This window comes from Ixodes scapularis, unplaced genomic scaffold (assembly GCF_016920785.2).
Source record: "Ixodes scapularis isolate PalLabHiFi unplaced genomic scaffold, ASM1692078v2 PGA_scaffold10__122_contigs__length_95168666, whole genome shotgun sequence".
Taxonomy (NCBI): domain Eukaryota; kingdom Metazoa; phylum Arthropoda; class Arachnida; order Ixodida; family Ixodidae; genus Ixodes; species Ixodes scapularis.
Genome location: NW_024609836.1, coordinates 12,675,226 through 12,697,908, shown reverse-complemented (window position 1 = coordinate 12,697,908; position 22,683 = coordinate 12,675,226). Strand labels below are relative to the sequence as shown.

The window sequence follows — 22,683 nt, the reverse complement described above, 5'->3', positions numbered from 1 at the left end:
TTACGAGCACCCTGCGCATTTTCGCATCGGTATGTTAGTTTGTAACCTACGAAGCAGGCGGCACATATCCGTTATACAGGCTGTTTCACGAAAAGTGGACAAATTCAATATTGCAAAAACTACTTTTCGCAACAAAAAAAGGCTTGTGTCATTTTGGTCCTTGGCCAGGGGTCTATTTAGGAAAATTATTACTGTCCCGAATAATGAGATTGTTAAATATTTTTGCGGAATTAACTTTTTTAATACTGTGTTTAAAGGGATGCTACGAAATTTCAATGCTTATTTTATGGTCTATATATGTTCAAAGGAGCAGCATAACATCGAACACACCAATATCTTGTTAAAAAAGTCACGAAAAGGAATTTTAAAACAAATTAAACGATTATCAAAAAGCACCTGGGGGATGTCGCTAAAGCCTCGTTTGTAATGCCCGTCTGAGAACCTTGACAGCTAGTGACGGTGAGTGTCTCGCCTCCGGCCATGACGAGAGAAGAGGGGCAGGAGGAACTCCCCTCCTTCCGAGAATCCCTTTTGTGTATTCCAGAAGTAGCTATTGTCCCCCTACAAAATTACAGAAGATTAACCCGGAACTCAAAATTCGCACAAAAACAGCCGCTTCGGTGGCTGGAACGACTAGGCCATCCCCTCGACGTCAGCCTCGCCGTAGCTTTGCTCGTCCCGAGACGACCTACGTCACGATTGTGTTGGATGTCACGTGGTCTCCGCTGGGCCTTCTCCGAGCGCTTGCCAGAGTGGGCCGTTTATAACGAAAAATACAGCCACCAGGCTCAAAATACAGACGTGCGATTGTCATTTACGGATATTGTGGATCATATTCAACCTATTTTTGAACACGACGGGAATATTTCAAATTTCGATAAAGTATCCGTTTAAGGACATGGTTTCAATTAGAAAATTGCTAAGCATCGTCGAAGAACACTAAATAAAGAAATTGCAGAAGGATAAAAGGCACGCGAAGCATTTTACGGCTTTCTGAACAACCGCACAAATTCAACAGGTTTTTAAGTTTCGGTTTGCAATCGGAGCGCATCTCGGCCCCGACGGCACCGCGCCCCATGGAGAAACGGTGCAACCAGCATCCACTGCGTCGCGCGATGACAGTGCAGCAGAGGTTGGTTGCATTATTTCTCCATGGGGCGCAGTGCCGTCGGGGCCGAGATGCGCTCCGATTGCAAATCGAAACTTAAAAACCCGTCGAACTTTGTGCTCTTTCATTTTCCCGGCAGATTTCTGCGACGCACTTCCTGCAACCCCGGAGCGTCTCACACAAGCTCATCTGCGTAAAAAAGCAGCGAAGGAAGCGAGGAAGCGCCTTGCTTTGAACCGGGGTGCTCCAGTTGCAAATCCAACGCTGAACCTAGAGCCAAGTTAGGCTTCACAGTAACAACGCTTCAGCCGTCTCGGCGACTAAAACCATTATTCGATTGTCTGAAGCTTTACCTGCAATCGCAGGAAAGGCTTTTCTGCCCCCCTGAGATGTTAAAACAGTTGGTGACCGATAAGAATTATGTCGCCACGGCATCCGGATGTTGCATCTAAAGCCGACACAGTCGTATTTTCGAATTGTAAATATTGTCAATTGGGCCCGCCCTGCACAAAGCATCAAAATGGCGGCGGCGCTCACATGATAATCAAGGAATGAGGTGCTGAGTGATTAGGCGAAGCTAGATCGGCGTCTCTATCTAAACAAACTGTGCCGAGGGTGTGCGCGGGAAGAGCGAGCCTGAAGGGTCATCACGAGGCAGTAAGCGTAGTCGTACGTCCGTGGGAAAGCGCGCGGGTCGACCTAGATCAGTTGGATCACAGAGCTAATGCAAGGAAGACAGAGGCGCCGACGTACCTCGCCAGTTTGTCCTCCATCTTTTCTCTCCTCCGTTGTTCCGCAAGCTTCCGCATCTCCTCCTCTTCGATCCTACAAAAGAAAAAAAAGTTGTGGTTCTGCGAGAATCCATGGTACGGTCGGACCCAAATGTATCCGTACGTATCCTGCGCCTTACGTGGAAGAAATGTCGCCAATGCATGCTCGGAGAATGACTCGCTCGTCTATTAGCCCCGAGAAGTTCGCGTGGCGCCCCCTTACGGTGAACCGGGGTGACGTCACGGCGAGGAGAGAATTTTTCCCCGACTCGCCCCGCTCGCCTTGTGGAGACTGTGACGACGCTAGCTGTCGGCGCGCTAGTTTCGATTTAATTTCTTTTGCGAGTTTTTCTTAGGAAGTGTAGATTATTATAAGTGACTTACTGAGGTATGGCCTGTAGCTACAGGGGAAACTTCAACCAACATTTTAAGCATGGTTGACACGGCAGGCAATGCATGAACCACAGCTGGTATATGAAAATAAAGAAATATGGCCACAATTGCCGGAGCATCACTATAGATTTACATCTCGCACAATAAATGCTGCTGATGGTCTGAATGAATTGGCAGGTTATGTATACTTTTTTTGTACCTCTGTTTTTAAACAAGATCGCCGAAGCAGAAAAGCTGCATGCTGCTCAAGCAACATGCTAAATACAGCCTGGCCATGGGGAGAGAATCACAAGTAAGACAGCCCAACTGCAGGCGCAAAGTAAAAAAACAAGCAACATTTATTATATACATAGCTCGCGTTTCACCTTTGCTGGATTCAGATAGTATTTCAATGGGCTCCACTGGTTGTATCTGTACTCTTGTTTATATCATCCCTCAAGTAATCTACAACAAATGTAAGCGAAGGTGTCTATTTCGTTATTAGTCCCTTAAGCCCTAAAATTGAGATTTGACTTAAATCAAAATGTCCTGAAGCTAAAATACCAGAAGCTTTTCTCACGCAGACTGTCGCCCTTCACACGTTCTACATTTTCTGCTACTGGTGCTGCATGTACCACTGGACAGACGTTCGAATGCTTGCTTTTACTCCTGCTTTCCTCTGTTGTCCGAGTGTCCAGCTGTAGGGAGTTTGGAGGCTGAGGAAGCTTTTGGGGACCTGCAGCAGTGTCTCTTTTAATTGGAAATGACAATTCAGACTAAACGGTGTATTCTCCGAATACCCAAGGCTGGAATAAAGAATGTCAGGAAAAAGTATAAGCATACCGAATTACGGCACTATTGCTGTGCATATTTTGAGCAGTTCAATATATATCATACAGGCAACTTGGGGCGATTCGGCCCTTTTTGGAAACTAAGTTCCAGTAATTGTGCATCTTATAAGAAATATGCCTGCATTCGTGTATAAATTATATAATTAATTCAGGAAGAAGCTACATTTATGTAAAACAACCCTGTTCCACGAGCACTTCCAAGATCATCAGACACAGGGCCTTTAAAACATCTGCGAACCAGCGCATGCAGAGTGGCAGCGCAGAGTCGGCGTCGCGAGCTAATTTGCTGACCACCCAAAGGCCCATAATATAAATGCCATTTCAAATGTCTTGAAAGCGGGATGTAATATCGTCCTAAATCATGAACATGCAAGGAACAGAATTCCAGCGTCTGAAACACTTGCGCCACCGCTTCTACGACCCCTCACAAGATTGCCTTGTGTCGTGTGGACGGACGGGGAGGTTCATCGGCGGAATTGCCTACGACGATAGCTTTCGGGATTTGTAATCCAATTTCAAAGGTAAAGGGGTCAAGCAGGCTTATAAAATGTACGGAAGCACGTCAATACCGACCTAGCTAAACGTCATGTACACCGGGTAAACGAAGTCCAGCTCCTCAAAGAGCTTGCGGCATGCAACGCCAAACCAGGAAACCGGTGCTGGGAAGCGAGCCGATGCGAGATCACGGAGCGGAGTCCTCCCCCTGACGTCACGGTACACCTCACCCAATCAGGGCGCGGCGACCGCAGCGACGCTTGTGTTCGCTCTCGGGGCTAATAGCCATGAAACTATCTAGGCGACTACTAGCAGACGACACCACAATGTCCCGTCACGTGACACCCTGATCTCAAAAGACGTCACTCGACATCATGATGTCACGTGACTGTGGCACCCTGGTGTCACGGGTGGTTCTTATTTGAACCCGTTCGCATTTCTACCTTCTCGTTCTTACCTTCTCATTTCAACCCAGCGCAACACAACTTTCGCGTTTCTCCCTTTCTCATTTAAACCATTCTCAAAACAAACTTTCGGGTTTTGACCCTTCTCAAAACGACTTTTCTCATTTTAACTTTTCTCATTTCAAATTTTTTCAAAACATACTTTCTGGTTTTGACCATAGTCAGAAAGCCTTTTCTTATTTTAACCTCTCTCATTTCGAACCCAAATTAATTCAACATCATGATCTTGCAATCGTTCTGCGGTATTTATGGCGAATTCGGGTAATTAATTGGCTTCGAGCCCTTGCCTGTGGCACCGGCGACCAAAAACGCGCCAGCGGCGCATCACGTGACCCTCTCCACCCGAATGCAAAGCACAATAAACTGGCGTTTTTATTTGACTGGGTCGCGAGTGAGCTCTGTTAACTTCTTCTTCGATCATTCTATGGTACCATGAGCAAGCTGCATACGCCAACAACATAAATTACGACTCTAAGATGTGTGTAAACAGAAGCGGCTTCACAAAACTTTTCAAAATATTGGCATTACCACAGTCCGTACAGCTGACAGAATATTAAATATAAAGTCAATGAAAGGGCAAATGTATAAATCAGTGTGGTGCAGCCTGCACGCGCGTCAAATTTCAATAAACTTTGTTTGGATTTTCGATTAACTGTTGCCACGGAGGCTTGCCAGCGTCGCTTTCCATATTCTGTTTACTGTTAGTAGAGAGTTCCCATGACTCCGATAACGATACCCGATACTCCGCCACAGCCTCCCTTGCGCATGCATAGTATCGTTATCGGGGCTATCGTGGGTATCGGAACGATCTACTAAAACTCTCTAGTACCTTTTTTGGAATCCTCAGTCTTCTCATTGCATCCACCCTCCTTGAAATTGTAATGCATGTTCAAGTTTCAAACTGCATCACTATGCATACTTTTTCTTTCAGCGGTGTAATAACTTGTTATTACAGAGTTGTAAAATAAAGTGATGTATGATGCAGCCCGTGTCTCAGAGCAAACAAACCTTGCTCAGGCTGGATAAAGTCTTCCAAAAATGTTGACTTTCTATGAAACATAAATTATCTTTCTCTTCGTTGTTTTTGCTATCTTGTCTCAGAGCACAAAAAAGTGCCTGTCTCGATGCCTTCGTTTGCCACCCGAACCCGCGATTTGCCGCCTCGGCGAGCATTGTTTCGTTTGGTTCCCTATTCCGATTCGGATGTGACGATACCGGATACAGTATGGCAGACAAGCTGCCCGACCTCTTGGAGCTCGGGAAAACTTCTGCTGGTAAATTGCCGGTACACGCCTGAGAAGCGCAACCCGAAAAGCTTGCACCCGCCAGCCTTTGACCACGCGAACGCTCTTGCCAAAGATATGGGAAAACTTTTTTTCAGGGAAAATGACCACCCGAATTGGCCATTACAAGCACTAACACAAGACTAGCACAATGATCCATCCGTTCCACACGACGACATCTTAACGACATAAATGAAGTACCGAATCTGCACTAGCACTTTTGAAACTACGTCACCATGTGACCACGTAGCTACGTCAACAGACTCGGGGTGGCACGCAGGCATAAGGAAAATTGTTTCATGTGCTATGCAAGAGATGGTGCCGCTTCGCTTCATCTTCAACCTTCATCCTTCAACTGTTTTCCCTTCTTTCTATACCTCACTACGGTGTTCAAATGACAACGGGTTCAAATGAGAAAGGGTCGAAACGCAAAAGGTTAAAACGCGAAGGGCGTTTTGCGAATGGGTTCAGACGAGAAGGGTTCAAATGAGAATGGGTTCAAATGAGACGGGTATAAATAAGAAAAGGTTGAAACGCGAAAGGTTAAAACGAGAAGGGCGTTTTGCGAATGGGTTCAAACGAGAAGTGTTCAAATAAGAATGGGTAGTTTCGAGATACACCCGGTGTCACAAGACGTAATGTGAGGTGATGATTTCGGCAGTTCTGTCTAGGCCCGCTTCAGACGGGGCAACTTTTCCAGCAATTTTGAGGTTGCTGGCGGGTTGTTCCCTAGCTTTCCCTACATCGACACGAATTGCTGTGATTGGGTCTGGCTCGAACAAGCGAGCAACTCGAAGCAATTCGAAGACGGTTGAAGCGGCTGCAGCCAATCAGAGACGTGATATTTTCACGTGACACCCCTGTGGAGGTGATGATGACAGCTATAAACTTGGTTCTGGTTTGAAATGGATCGTTTTTGGAAATAAACCTTTTCACAGAAAGACGAGTTAGTATTGTCAACGCCATTCAAAGATAGATATAAAAAGACGTTTTTAGTGCATCAAAGTCAAATTTGGGCGTTTTACGTGACAAACCAACGGCGGGCATCTGGCATGCCCCAGCGGAGGACTGAGGATTAATTTCGATCACCTGGGGATCTTTTGATGTGCAACCGAAAGCTCGGTTACACGGCGTCTTCTTTGCAATAAGCCTCCGTCAGATTGCGGGCACCTAGGCCGGGATTCGAACCCGCCACATGGGGATCCGTAGGCCGACGCTCTCGCCTCGGAGCCACCGAGGTGGCTACATTTTTAGTGCGTAGCTGTGCGTCTAAATAGTGTAAGAAAAATCAAATTTCATGATGATGATGGAAAGTCATAGCAATTCGGTTGCTGCGTGTGAACGCGGACGGCCCGTGTTGCTGGAGTTGCGACGTCAAGTTGCTGGGTGAAATCGCCCCATCTCAAGCGGGCGCTATGAATTGTTATAACAGGTCCAACCCTGTTATAACGTAATTCGTTATACCAGGGTTAAACTCTACTGGCTTCCAGCAGTTCCAAACGCTGTGCGACAAGAGGGTAGTTTGAATGCAGGTGACGTGCATTTTCTATAAAAACAATTGTTGAGTCGGGCGACTTTAAGCATGCTGTTTCCTTATAAAGCTTTATTCTGTTTTCAAACATGAAGAATTTGCTTAAAATCGAAAACCACATTTTTCAAAGCACTTCTTTCACAACAAAAACTATCATTTCATAGCAACGCTGCATCAGGATGAAATACTAAAGAACCATTTAGCCCAATCAAAAGCTGCATAATTTGAAATATGAAGGAAAAAAAAATTGCCTTCTATATACTCTTGTAAAGCTTTGCTTTAGACTCTTCCATTTCAGAACCTTAGCATTACAGACAGGATGTGAACAAGTGAGGGGTTGTGGGGACTGTGGTTCCGAACGCTTGTCGTGGCACAAGCGTCTGTTCGCCACTGCAACCACGCAAAGGGCCCCAGAGAGAGAATAGCACAGTATTCCCGATGGGAAGATGGGACGGCCCTCCATCTCCCCTCGCAAATCAATATCCTTGGACCCCCGAACGAGAGCATGCCATTTTGCTCCCGTTGCCTACTTAGTCCCGGCATCCCCGCAAAACCAGCGGGAACCGCGAGAAACGGTCTTGGGTCTGGGGCTCCCACCACGGCAGCTTCGGCTCGTGGCACGGGATTCAGGAGCGCACAGGGAGAACGTCCCGGTGGAACATGACCAGCCGACGAGCGGACATCCAGTGTTCAGACTCCCTTTTGTGACTGACCGTCCGAACGTTTGACTTCAATGGCCGCCGCTACCGTAAAGTTCCATAGGAACACCCTTCTCCGAGAGATCGCCCATCCCATTTTTCTAGCTAATTATCCGCAGACTAAAAAATTCGGAAACGTCGCGCAACCTCGATTTCCGACGAATCAACTGCACAATGTGCAGCGCCGGTACATGCAATGAGCGAGCTCAGAGTGTCGCATCACAAATTCCGAGTCTGTGGTGTTCGCAAGCTTTGTCAGCGACGTCGGTCACCGCGACTGCGGGCTTATTGCACCGTAAAACACGAATCTGCGGTGCTTGCAATATGCAGCATCAGTTCCCACGCCGCCATGCGGTCGATGATCATTCCCGCGGTGTTTAACGGACACCTTTTTGTCGAATCTCGCCGTCTAATTTTCGAAGCTTAATGACCTAATATTTTCCGTTTATCTATTCAAAATGACTTTGTGCGCGTACCGAGATTTTAGGTAGTGCATAGCACTGTTTGTTACAATAAACATCCTTACTCTCGTCGAGTCCAGCGCTGGACTCGTGCTCCCGGAGTGCGGCGAGCGTCGCGACGATGAACTTGCTTTCATGGTTGAGCGTCGCCGCGTGGAGTTGGGACTCCCGAGGCGTAGGACTAATGAGAGGATCTCGCGAGGTCTTTCGGTTGCCTCGCCTTCAGCGCAAGCCCCCTACATTCAGTTAGGCCTCAGAGTCTTGTCAGCTTTGAGCGTATATATGCGGCAAAAGCATGAAAAAAAAGGAAACAAGTGCTTGCTGAAGACCAGGCAAGAGACGTTCTGCCGTCCTCATCCTGTCATCGACTATAAATGGGCACACACCCCAAGGGCATCGTGGGATGGCGGCCATGGTAGTGCGTGCACTTTGCACGCCGAGCGCAGCGAGGCAAGAGATAATGTGCGCAAGCCCCCCCGAATCTGCTTCGCGACGCTGCCACTACTGGGCAATCGACGATGACCCGTCCACCTTCCCATAGATCGTGACTGGTCCCACTCTGTTGTCACACCCGGTCCGATGATACACCGTGCGAGAGTTTATGATATCTTTCATTATTATTATTATTATTATATGGATGGGGAATGTAACTCCATCCAATCGCGAGGGAAGGTGCAAGGGGCTCACTTTTGGCGTGTGGACGAGATCTCCTGGCCCATCTTCCGGCGCATCTTCTCCCTCTCCAGCGCCTCCTTCTTCTCCTTCTCCTCCCGTTCCAGCCTCCGCAGACGGATCTTTTCCTCTAACCTGGTCCCAACAGAAAGCAAACCAGTGAGCGCCTCTTTTCTCAAACTTGAAACACGTCCAATGAGGGGCTACAAGTTGGACGCTCGGCGAGATCGCAGACTGCGGCAATTGGTAGGTGCTGCACCGCGATTAGCCAGCACCAGGGTAAAGCGTAGCGCCGTCCAATTCCGGTGATCGGCGAACTCGCCGAATTTCTCACCGGGTGTCCGACTTAGAGCCCCCGGATGCGCAACAGTGCGAGTCGCAGTGCTTCTAAATAAGCCACGCGTCCGAGTAACGACACTTCGGTTGTCTTGTTGCTTCAAATCAATGTTGCTGGTCATCCAAAGCTTCACTCAAAATCCCAGGAAACGCTTTTTCATCCTCCGGAAATCTTAGCACAGTCCTCAACGGAGCAAAAAAACGTTGCCCGAGGTTCATGACACCGCATCTAAACCTAAGAAAGTTTTGTTTTAAAAGTGCAACTTTCGCAAAAATCCCAAAATGCAGCATGAACACGCTCCTCCTTGCCGCCACAGCATCGTACACGTGCCTGCTCGCCGTCGCCGCCAAGATCGCCTCTGTTGTCTGTAGAGCCCTCCATATCCCAGATTATCCGCGGATGTCCGCAGTAAACTGGCGGATTCGGATAACAATTAGACGGATTTGGAGGGATTGCGGATCGGATGCAGATGTTAGGGGCTGCGGATGCGGATATCCGCAGATCCGGATCTATATTTTTGCCCGGAAGGCATTCAGTTCGTCGACTGATGTTTCATCTACAGATTGTTTCGTCGACATGCAACGGTTGATCGAAAGGCTTCTTGTGTTCGTTTCATAGAAAAACCTAAGACATTTCGTCGCACACAACCCTGCTATTTTCGTAACAAACTTTTTGCGTCTCGCCTGGATTACAGGGGGGAGGGAGACATGGTTTAATTAAGCACACCTTAGTGAATCGCGCGCTAGCTTTTAGTGGCTTAGTGAAGAAATACGTTGTCGACAAAACGTCGCAGGGGCATGTGCCCACAAAGCGTACAGCGTCGACGAACCGTGTGTCCATGAAATGTATGTCCACGAAATACATTTCCACAAAACGCGTTTCGAAGAAACAATAGGGATCCTAAGAAAGATCTGATTCTTACTGAAGATCGCTTCAGTTAGTGCATTTCATTTCGTCAAAAATGTTATCTATAGGAAAAGTAAAAGTAAAGAATGCAAAGCATGAATCGTCCCGAGAAAGCTAGTTCTTTAGCAGGGAAAGAGCGGAAAAATTTCTTGGTCAAAGAAAACCTCAAACGAAAAAGTTACAAGAAAGTAAAGGAAACCTCCCCTCTCTGCAGAGAGTGGTGTGGTGATGACACCAAAAACAAAAGAAATGCTTCGACAGCAAGCGCGACCCCGTGGCGCCACGGTTTGCGAAGTTTCGGAATCAGCGGCACATGCACATAGGCAACCCTTAAATTGCCTGTTTCTTTTTTGTCTGCTTAGAGTTCTAGCCAAGAAAGTCTGGGAGTTCATATTCGTCCGGTTACAACGCCAGGGCGCCAGCAAAGCAAAAAAAGAAAAAAGTTTTCTTTCAATATATATATTTGGGCGTCTGCGGGCTGCGATCTTTCTCAAACAACACGTTAGCCAATCTGATCAGGCCTTGGACTCTGACTTAGCAGCGCATCTGCCCACTGGCTGACACGAAACACCATGGTACTCGAGGCAACCGCATACGCTCGGTAACATCACAGAAAGGATTTTGTCTTCCTACCACTGCTTATCTTCCTCTCTTTCCGAACTTTTTCTTCTTTTAATTTTTTTATGACCTTTTTTCAGGCATTCAGACTTCCGATTCCGCTGATTTTGCTAGTCGATTTTGTAATCGTAACCTCTATGGGTTAGCAAGAACATCCACATGGTTCCACATTTTGCGGATGCGGTTCAGATGCGGATACAAAGTATGCGAATGCAGATCGGATACAATAATGTAAAAAGTTTGCGGATGCGGATACAAAGTCTGCAAATGCGGATCCGACGCGGATACTTAAACTGCTATCCACGCAGGGCTCTAGTTGTCTGCTACGGCCGGTTTTACCTCACGTTCCCGGCATTCCTTTCGGCGCCGCGGAAGGCGCTACCAGCTTTGCAAAGGGCTCATTGCATCCTACTGCGCTAGGCAACGGAATGGTGGCACCCACGGAACAATTGAGAAATCAAGCGTAGGTACTTGGAGCGTGGTTTATTTAGCAGTTTTTGGTATGACTCAGAAACAGAGACGAACGGCCAGTTTTCGAACCCCCATTGCAAGTTTCTGCCATGTGGCTTCTGAAGCCGCTTGTGAAAACTGTCGCGGCTACAACATCTAATGGGTGCTGTCCCGAAAGACCTTTTGACAAGTCACCCAGTACCAGGGAGAATGCTGGGAACATAGGTACATGTGCTCGCCTTATCTGTATAGAAGACGAAGTAAATGAGGCATTGACAAATGCTTGCACAAAGTGGCGTGGCTTTAGAATAGTTACTACTGCAGATGCCAGCACGTGCAGCACAGGTAGCTACGCTCTCCACGTGCTCCTTAGGGTTTTATCGCAGTAACTGCCATAAAACCAGAGTCAACTGTTCCCGTTTTTCATCCTGTCGACTGTCGCAAGAAATTTATTAGGGGTGGAACTCGCGAAATGTACTTGGGAGCAGCCACGGGAGCAGCTAAAACTGCATTCTGGAGGGAGCAGCTCAGATCAGTTTATATTGCACTTCAGCTTGTGTCTTAGACAAGCACGGGAGCAATTTCAATTGTGCTTAGCAGCACAGATGAACATGAGTTGTTAGGAACCTAAGTAAATGGGATAACAGTGTAACAGATGCGAAAACTTGAAACTTTGTGAGCCCTAATGAAAACCAAAAATCAAGTACCATGTGTTTCTGAAGATAGTGTCTAAAATTTTCTGAGTAGCTTCACCTGCTCAATATGCAAACCAGAATTGCTTATCGCACAACCCACACGTGCTCGACATAATAATTATATGTGCGGACCATGTGACGTGTGTAAGCAAAGGGCGTGCAGTTGCGCGGAGGAAAAAGGTAACAAATGTTGAGTTTATCCTATTGTGCAACTCAATATCGAAGCAGCAGACTACGATTAACAGAGTTATCATATACTAAGCGATAAGCAGGAGCGAGGTTGAAGTACGCCGAGCAGACTTACCGCTCGTGTGAAAGCTGCTGGCCGGCAAGGCTTCGGATCGGACCGCGTTTCAGTTCTATAAAATCACGATTTATCTTGCGGGAATGCGGTTCCAACATCTAACAATGAAGTGCTAAAAGGAATCTCTTGCTCAATTGTTTTTAACTGGCTGACGTCCGGATCCCGGGCCGCAGAGCCTCAGGCAATCAGACGCTTAACGACTCGACCTCACCTCGGCTGACTTGCTTAACCGCTGATGGTTGAAGAATAACAATCCAGTCGCAGGTGATGTAGCGCTTGGAATGTGACCCGCGAGTTTTTTCCTGCGCTTTCGACTCGGCATACACAGGGAGAATAAACAGAACAAAGGATTGTAAGGCCGACCAAGCTAAACGCGCTCATTGTTGCCAATCGGGTCGATAAAAACCGAAACCAAGACAAATCGAATTTTTTGGACGCACGTTTTGCGATTTGGTGCATAATGGCGCGAGGTATTGACTGTGGCGCAGTTTCCGCAACATGGCACAGGATGGCGCAGGCAAATGCATCAGGCGAAAGATGGTGTAAATGGTGCAGCCGTTCCACCCCCGATTTATTCTGCTACAAATTTGCAGCGAGGCTCGAGAGAACACTTAATTTTCCTGATCCTTTAGGCAAACATTAAATACAATGCAATGATTCCAGGCCCTTCCCGAAGTTCCAGGTGGCACTTATTCAAGTGCGACCTCCAGGAAAGTCTACGCTCGACGGCAGAGCTTGGGCACCGTCGGTGTTTGTGCAATGAACAATGCAACTGTTGCAATAGGATCAGTTGGCGAAAAATGCCGGCGAGGTGACGAAAACAGCAGACCACCTTTGTTTGGCGGGAGGCGTAACCATTCTAACTGAAGCTCTGCCACTTCAGCTAACACACCACATCTTTCGGTGTTCAAGTTGCAGTTCAATCCCAAAATTTCCGTTGGTGCGTTTTATGCAACAGTGCAGACCTTAACTGAGCAAATTGGCTGTGCAGGTCATATATCTTGTTTCATTCATTGATGAGAATATTGAAACTGGCTCCTGTTTCCGCACGTATCGCCATCCCAATACACCTATGTGGGTTCATCAATGCAATTTTACCGTGCCGACCATACAAATATACTAGTGAACTCATACAAATATGCAACTTATATAAAGACCTTTTTTGTAGAGGGGTGCAACTTAGTCAACTAGTGAAACTAGTTAAGCTGTTTCAACAGCATTTTTCCTAAACCCCCACAAATATTGTACTTTTTGTTGGAAAATAAACTTATTATTATTATACAGTGATGCAACTAATAGACCAGAAATTATGGTAATTCTGCCTGGATAAATGCCATCAGCAACTTCCGGAAGGAAGAGACCAAGGTTCTTCTCGTCGATTTAAGAATAAACAGCCACCAGAAACATGGCCTACAAAAAAATAAAAGACTGCACATAGGACAAGGCATTTTAGTCTGGGAGCCATTGACTGTCATAAGCAGATATGCGCAACCTTCCACAAAAACACAGAGGCCAAAATTCCAAAATTCACTCTCTCTCACTCAAGAGTAAAGATTTCATACCCTGGCATTCAATAACTTCTTGTGCATTGGTTCACAGAACGCTCCAGCCTAGTTCTCCTATATTCACCCATCTCTTCCCTTCCCACTGCTATAACTTTTCAGTCTCAAATACAACAAAACTCGATTTGAAAGACAAAAATTAAGTTTGCCTGGAAACCTTGAGCATACAGAGTAAGAGACCGCTCATAGAAATGGTGCTCCTTTTGTAATTTGGCACGCATTGGTGTGCACAGAGAAACTACTTAACTGCTGCGAGTTGTCTACTTCACCACAACCTTGAGGATCGCTACAGCCTCTAACGTGACCCGGCACTCCAACAAACGCATATCCTTTCTCGCGGTACTAGCCAGATATTGCAGGTAAATGTTGAACGGCACATGCGTACCTGCCAACCTGTGGACTTTCGAATTCGTAAAACTTCGCGCGGCCGCGAAGGGGGGGTGTTTATGAAAAGCAATGTGCAGCTTAATGTCAGCCTTGCCACCGTGCAAAACGCTTAGCCATCACACGTGCATGTGCTAGAAAATCCAAACTTCTCTCCCTTTTTGGACGACACAAAGTACGGGAATTCTGATGTGTAGGACTTCAGGAACACCTGAAAGTACATCTTTTGAGGTTTGGAGTTTGCCATTGCACCGCGAAGCTACCGCGACTAGGGGAATGCTATGATTACATGCGCAACAAACACGGACGCTTCACTTCTCGCCTCGAAACTAGCCGAAACAGAGAGGCCCAACCACGTCTGAACACGCCGAACCAATGTGCGAGATCGGTGGTGCCGTTGAACACACAAACAAAGGCTTTGGGCTTTGAATTGGTTTTGGATCCGTGGCCACCGGATAGACGGATAGTAAAAACCACGACTCTGCCGTGGAAGGTACCTACCACCCTCTTGTGGCGGTGCAAGGTATTGCCAGAAGCAGTCTCTTTTCAGCATTTCTTCGTAACTTTTTTTTAGATTTTTTTGGTAAAATTTGAGGCAATATTCGTAAAATTGTAAAATTAGTCACAATTAATACATTTTACGAAAGATTCGGAAGAGTTGGCAGGTATGCACAAGGTACCCTCGGCACCGCCTACTGAACGTTGCAGAGAGCTCGATGCGCCAACCTCTGTCTGCTCGTCGTCTGCTAGCTGGGGACTATGGCCGAACATTCGCCAGCAGACGACGGTAGTTTACTGAGCAGAAATGCAGAAAGTGGCACGCCGACGCCTCGTCCTCAGCATCCATCAAGTGTGGCCAGAGTGCTTGGCAGGTGGTATTGGTGGTACCATGCACCATTGCTCATAGTGGGCACAAGACAACACCTAGCTACCTAACTAGCTTACAGTGTTATAATTGTGCTTACTGTTCTATTTGTTTTTGTTCTATTGCCACCCCCTCGTATAATGCCCCACGGGCCCTCGAGGAAAATGAATGATGACGACGACTACATATTTGGTCAGAACCCTAGGTTGTAGCTTCCATTGGGCAGAACAAGAGCAATTGTGGGATGGTATTAAAGGCCACACACAATTACCAGAATTCAGCATCCCGGTGCGAGACTAGCAGTCTCGCATACCTAAAGAAATGCGACATTTTCTCCCAAAACGGAAGGTTATCTGTGGAGATGCAGACCCAAGTGCGGAATGAAAGTCACCCTACTGCCTGGCCCCCGAGTTGTACTGACGCCGCGGAGCGTGGAACACGTCTCCAATTGGTGCATTTACCGCATCCCCGTTTGCAGCTCCTCAATTTCCGCCCGCCGCCGCACTTGCGTCGTGCCGTCGCCTGCCACGATCCCGGCGGCGGTGGCAGACGTCCGTTCTGCCGCAGGTTCCTCCCCGGCATAACGGTCGTTAGAAGCTTAGGCAGCCATGACCAAGGTGACATTTACATTGGCCCATTCTTTTTGCTGGACCTTTTTCAAGCAACCACCGGGACCGAGACGTCTGACGTCACGACCTCAACTAGTGCCACTTCGGGACCGCTTCCGACGCGAGGGGTGCGCGGGACACCAGACGCACCGCGAGCAACGTGCTAGGGTTTCTCGAGACAGTACTTGGGTCAAATGCAAGGGAACCAGGACCTCTTCTTCTGCTCTAACTTCTCCTCCTCCGTGAGGGGCTTGAGTTCCTCAGCAGACTCCGAGAAGCTCTGGTGGCCAGACTTGACGGCGTGGAATTCCACTTCGGCCTCGGTTCGAAACCTTTTGCCACACCTTGGGGGGTCGAAAAGAAAAGGAAGTCATTGCTGGCGTCGGTACTCAACACCTCGAGGCGGGTCAAAATGCTCGCGTTTGGTTGCAACCAATTGTGTTGCAAAGCCTTGTGCAGCCTGAAAAGACACACTGACACGCTGCTGCCATCTACGAGATAACCCCACAAGGCAAGACATACATAGGTGAGTACACACAGCATGGCAAACGCTGCGACGCGATCGACCAGATAAAGTCCTATTGGTGGGAGCCTGAGGAGCCTTAGCCGATTGCGTCCAAACAATCCATCCAGACAACAAAAATTAAAAAAAAAAAAAAAAAAGTTTTGTGTTTATGGCATTTGGATGGATGCTCCCTCTGCTCCGAGCGTCTGCCCTGACCTTGACGGGCGCCGGACCGAACACCACGGCAGAAATTCCTCCGCTTCGATGCGTTCGAAAAAAAATGTTATTGCCGCCGCTAAGGCACGAAAAAGTGTCAATGACAAAGATGTGCCTAAGAAACATGTATAGGCCAAGTGCCAAAGTCTATATGACAAGGTCCACTCGGAAAACAACTTTCAAAACAAGCGTGTCCCCTTGGAGAAGCGTGCGAAACCGGGATTGCGAAAGGCTGCCAATAGCTGCATGTCGAGGAGCCACCTGGTGCCACCGCTTGCAATACGAGGCGAGGACTTCATCTGGCAGCTGCGACATGCGCGCTGTCCACACCTACATATATTTTACACCGTGGGTAGCCCTGGAACTGCACTTAACTAAAGTGAAGGTTTTACGGGATCTGTGGGATCAAATGTATATGCTATCTATAAAAAATTGCTGTTTGTAACATTGTCACGAGCTTTTCAAGCCTATGGAAGAAGGATAATGTGCAAAAGATTTAAGAAATATATGCAAACGGCAAGTGTACTCTTCGTAAGCAATCACAAGGAGGCACAAGGCTCCACAATGCACTCGGTTACAACCAAACGTTAAGTGTGAGAACCAGCCTTTACGACTCTACTTCGTTTCACCTCACGATGGCTCGCAGAAGATGCTACGAGCCATTCCAGCCAATCCAATGCTGCGAGTCACGTGACACTTCGGAAAGGGCGCAGCGACGCATGTTGCGCCTAGTCACACAATAGTTTCACGGTACTTGTTTAGCTCAGATAGCTCGTAGCGTCAACTGCCATCCATCAAATGGTGAAATAGAGTGAATCGCTTCCAGTTCTCTGCTTTACGTTTTTGTTTTTTTTTGCGACTTCAGCAGTACACGCTAGCGTTCATTCGGCGCTTATTGAAAAACATTTTGACGAGTCTCGTCGGCACGCTGAAAGTGGCCAGGAAAGCATGTCGATCCAAAGGTTTGACAAAAGTTTCCGACGTCCTTAACTGCAATAAAATTTTGAAGTTCCCTGGCTATTTGAAAGAAATTACACAACAAATTTGCAGAAAAAAAAAAATGAAAGGCAAACAATGAAGATTGCGACCTTCTTCAGACTGTGCGAGAATGCTCTACTTTCTTCGAAAACATAGAGCCGTGTAACAAAACGCCTACAGCCTTCGCAAGCAGTTTCCGAGGGAACTAGCTCATGCCATAAGCACAAACTAAAGCCGGGGCAAAACTAACGGGGCCAACAAACTATGACAAGTTCAAGATCAACAGCCGAAGTGGACAAAGCCCTCCCATCTTCAGACGGGGCAATCTTCTCCAGCGTCTCGGCTTCGCAACACCAAGACACGCCTCTCGAGTTCGGTTGTAGCAACCGCCAAAAACTCGAATTAGTCCATTTGGCAATCATGATGACGAAAACCGTAATATTCTTTAATTATTTCGACACAATGTTGTGCCTTACTAACGTGCTTTTATATATTTAAATGGCACTGATAACATAGTAAACTGCTTTGAGTTACCTCTACATCATTTCAGCCTAGAGGGATCGCTGTAGCTTCTGTGATGCAGCATTTCAAAGGATGCTTGTATTTTCTTGCGGTATTAACCGGTCTCCAAGGAACTACTTAGTTACAAGACAACACATTGCAAACCAGAACCAAGTGAAACCCTGTGTCTAGATGGCATTACCACTACCACAGGAGGCATCGCACAAAAATACTGCGTCTCCCAATGGCTGTTGTCACTGCCAATGTCTTCGAGTTATTGAAATGTCTGGCCCCTTTAGAGGCGGGATGCAGCCCTAGCAATTTGTGTTGCAGCAAGAGGAAGCAACCTCGATCTTGCTGGGAAAATCGCCCCGTCCGAAGCAGGTCCAAACATGTCCGTGAAATCACTAAACTCGAGATGAACCAAAAATGAAGGAGAGCGTGGAAGTGCGAGACTCACTCGTCACACTTGAGACTCTTGGCGGAGGCCGGCGAACCCTCGGCAGACGTCGGCTCGGGGCTGGGGGCGGCGGCGTTGGTCGGCTCCGACCCGGCCGACGAATCCTCCGTTTTCCCTGCAACCTCGTCACTACAGTCTCCTGTCGACACGCGCAGCAAACAGTGCACGCTGTTGACTCTTCGAGGCGCGACCCTGCCGCGTATCAAAATCCCAATCACCATTACGAAAAATGGTGTCGGCAGCGGCATGCACCTTTCCAGTACGAGAATCCCAGGAAGAGAATGTGTGAGCGTGACACACAGTCCTCAAATGTTCTTGGATTACAGCAGTCCAGGCAGTGCTGGAACCCAAAACATAACCCCTACCCCTCCCTACAATCACTAGACAAGCTACGCATAGAGCGCCGACAACTCTTTCTCAGATTGCCTTGTGGGCGCCACCACCTGGGGAGGTTTTCCAATCAATGCAGCTTTTACTCCCAGAGGCTAAAATAGCCCCAGAAGGAATTTTTGGGTCATGTGACCGGCTCAAAGGGCAGGAAGTAGCTAGTGTTCCAGAAGATTGCGCACAGAAGACATAAGCCTTGCCTGTCAGCTTTTTTTAATTCTCACTTAACACAACCTTCCCCGAAAATAACTTTACATGCTGCCGCTAAAGTACACAAGGGCAGTTCATTTTACATACATTACGAGCCTCCTCATCCTTTTTCTGCGCGCAGAATCCGGTTTTAACAATTGAAGCGAGGACAGAATAAAGGCAGCCACTTGCTCGTCTCGGCATCGACTATTTTGTGCTGTATAGTCGAGGTTGGCTTGGCTTCCACAGTGTTCTAACTCCATCAAAACCACTCGCACGAGCGCGTCGCTTCGCACGATAGCACGTGCGAACGAGATGCGGGACGAAGCAATGTGCTCAAGTACCAGTGTCGAGGTGCGGCACTGTGAGAGCTACGCGAAGCTTGACAATGTAGCAGAAAACAGATGACACGGAGGTTTTTTATAGGCACCTTGTCCCCGCAAAGCCAGTCATGTGACCAGAAAATTCCTCTTATAGCTATTTTAGCCGTCGGGAGAGATATACCAGCATTTAGATGAATATATGAAAATGACTGTACGCTTTATAACGGGCAGTAGCTTGCGCCACCTACAAACTGCCCCTCATTGCTTAGTGCGGAACGGGCCCAGTTGTGGTTCAAAAATGCCACTTTCCGAGCCTAAGACAGGGTGTTGGGAAGCTTGGCCGCCATTGCAATGCTCTGTCGGAGACCGATTTAGCGATTCTGAGGGACACAAGTATTTCTTGCAATTTCGGATAGAGCTTTCCGAGGACTTGCAACAATGATTTTCAACAATGAGATAGTCAAGGTGTTGTTACCACGAAGCATGGCTCGTTTAGCGGCTCTAGCAACTGGACGCTAGGAGTTCCTGCCATTACCGTTTTGCTGAATTCTCCAAGCTTTTTCTTCCCTCACAACATTTGGTTGTGAAGGAAGAAATTATTTGGGAGAATTTCGACAAAATTCTCCCAAATAATCTCGTGCATCAATGAAACACACACATAATAATCGGTAAAAATAATGCAGCATGCCAAACTCGAGAATAAGGAAGACTTGTAAATTCAATAAAAAAAAATCGGAGCCTTATCTAAAACGACCAAAAATGTTCCAAGGACTTCTGCAAAGCGGCGACGGACACCGCACAAAACTGCCTATATGGGGCATTCCAAGACTCGAGATCCGTCAACTCTTTTCACTTACAAATCCATATGCCATTTTGCCTTACAATAGACATTAGCAGGCGGCACAAGCTATACCAACCAATCCAACACTGTTCACATATCATGACACTGTGCACTGCATGTCCCAAAGGATTAGCTTAGATGGCTCGAAACATCCACCATGGTTCATCGTACGGTGAAACGGAGTATGCGGAGCGCAAGTTCGTCTGCTTGTTTAGCAAGGGTTGTGGTAACGTCAGAATGGCGAGCTCTGATTGGCTCTGATGGAAGGACAGTGGGTAGACCTCAAAGCAAGCTGCCTTGAGGTCTACCCACTATCCTTCATTCAGAAGCAATCAGGGCTCGGCGTTCTGATGCCACCACAACCCCTGCTGAAGAAGCAAATGAACTTCCGCTCCGTATAGCTGACATGTCCCCCAGTTCGTGAGAGGGTGCAGAGGTGTTTCGCGGAACAAAAAGCATCGAGATGATCGACACACAGAAAGGGTGTGCAAGTCATCTGCATTTGGTCATTTCTGAGCGATGCAAGCACTCGACCACAGTTAAATTTTGAGGTTTTACATGCCAAACCAACGAAGGGCATCTGGCACCTGGGGATCTTTTGATGTGCAACGGAAAGCTCAGTTGCCTCAAACCCACCACCTGGGATCCATAGGCATAAGGACTCAACCCTTCATTAACAAATAAAAAAGCATAAGATAAAGGCTTCTATTTGTTTTGGGGAGAAATGCTCATCGAAGCTCGCGAAAGAACTAGAAAACTCACTGCGGCACAAATACTCATTGAAGCTCGCAAAACAACTTGAAAAATGAACTACAACATGTCACTCTCCAAAAAAAAAAAATTACGAGGCTGACCATGTCTACCGGAGCTGCCCGTACCAATGAATTGGTAAGCAAGGGTTCGTGCCAAACGATTTAGTTTTTTTTTTTTTTTTTTTTGCCAAAATGCAGCACCAGCAGTCTAAATTAGATGCCAAAGTTTCAGAACTAGCCATTCTCAATAACAACTTCTAAGTGATTTTTATAAGATTTCAATGGAAAATGAATGGATGAAGAGCATGAGAGTTGAAAGATGTGGCTGTGATGTCTTCGTCCTAGATGTTTATTGTTTCCAATCTTGAATGGGAAAATCGGGCCCATCTTTGGTAACTGCCGTTATTCAGCTCCATATGTTCGAGAGCTTTGTCTAGCTGCCATTTTCCCACTGAAAACTTAAGAAAATTGCTTATAACCTTTCACTAAGGCCCGCTTCAGACGGGGCAACTTTTGCAGCAATTTTGAGGTTGCTGGCGGGTTGTTCCCTAGCTTTACCTAGATCGACGCGAATTGCTGAGATCGGGTCTGGCTCGAACAAGCGAGCAACTCGGAGCAATTCGAAGACGGTTGAAGCGGCTGCAGCTAATCCGAGACGCGATATTTTCACGTGACACCCCTGTGGTGGTGATGATGACAGCTAAAGACTTAGTTCTGGTTTGGAATGGATCGGTTTCGGAAATAAACAGTTTCAGAAAAATGAGTTAGTATTCTCAACGCCGTTCAAAGATATAAGAACGCGTTTTTAGCGCGTAGCTGAGCGTCTAACTAGTGAAAGAAGAATCAAATTTAATGATGATGATGGCAAGTCGGAGCGATTTGGTTGCTGCGTGTGAACGCGGGCGATCGTTGTTGCTGGTGTTGCGACGTCAAGTTGCTGGGTGAAATTGCTCCGTCTGAAGCGGGCCTAAGATAACGGTTAGGCCCATTTCAGATGGGGCAACTTTTCCAGCAATTTTGAGGTTGCTGGCAGGTTGTTCCCCAGCTTTCCCTAGACCGACATGAATTGCCGAGATCGGGCCCGGTTCGAAACGGACGAGCAACTCGGACAACTTGGAGACATTTGAAGTGGCAGCAGCCAATCAGGAATGCAATATTTTCACGTGACAGCCCCGTGGTGGTGATGATGACAACTGAAGAGTTGGTTCTGGTTTGAAATGGATCGTTTTTGGAAATAAACTCTTTCAGAAAGATGAGTTAGCATTCTCAGCGCAATTTAAAGATGTAAAAACAAGTTTTTAAAGATATAACTGGGCATCTAAATACTGCAAGAAAAATAAAATTTCATGATGATGATGGCAAGTCGTAGCAATTCGGTTGCTGCGTGTGAACGCAGGCGGCCCGTGTTGCTGGTGTTGCGACGCGAAGTTCTGGACAAAATTGCCCCGTCTGAAGCGGGCCTTGATTCAGAAACTTTGGCACCCGATTCTCACCGCTAGCAAAACATTTGGGTGGAGAATGAGCGCTCGTCGATGAATACTTCATTTTTGGGTGCAAAAAAAGTCGTAAATTTTTGGGGGGATGCCCTGTACAAGAAACGACGAGTAGGTCGTGGGGCAAACATGCAGAGTAATTTCGCTGATCACAAAGCGGATTCCAAATACGCATTACCCCAAGAAGTAACCGATATCGTGGTACTCCCGCGAGTTCTCGGCGCCGATAGTGACAGGAAACGCGACACCCACGAGAAGCCAGAGCACACCTCGCGATTCGGTTGGTATTCGACACTAGGTCGGACTACGTTCCACAGCGTCTCGCGAGATCTCTACGACCTACCGTAAATCATCTTTGCAATGACGCAAATGGTCGAGATCATAACTCGACAAGAACCGAGAACATGCACGTCGACGTGCGACGCTCGCTTCATCAACAGGCACGGGCTCGTACAAAAAAACAAAAAAGAAAAAAAAGCGTGCGCGAGCTTTTTAGAATTGTCTACATCGGAGCCAAGGGCACAGGCGCGTGAACATAGCTCAGCAGAACACTCTGTCTGTACGAGAATTCCCACGGCGCTTTACTAGTCTCGCGCTCGGGCCC

General features: G+C 47.3%; 1 protein-coding gene across 2 annotated transcripts in view; it reads right to left on the bottom strand.

Moving 5' to 3' along the window:
- LOC8030095 (UBX domain-containing protein 1) overlaps positions 1-22,683 on the bottom strand; it is a 34,576-nt gene that overhangs the window by 11,120 nt on the left and 773 nt on the right. The window contains exons 4-7 of one of the 2 annotated variants that reach the window (XM_042287389.1): positions 18,095-18,233; positions 15,647-15,778; positions 8,721-8,840; positions 1,862-1,933 (exon numbers count right to left, since the gene is read on the bottom strand). In XM_042287389.1, the coding sequence (XP_042143323.1) occupies positions 1,862-1,933; positions 8,721-8,840; positions 15,647-15,778; positions 18,095-18,233 (463 nt within the window). The remainder of the gene's footprint in view (positions 1-1,861; positions 1,934-8,720; positions 8,841-15,646; positions 15,779-18,094; positions 18,234-22,683) is intronic. The other variant, XM_042287391.1, reaches the window with a different exon arrangement.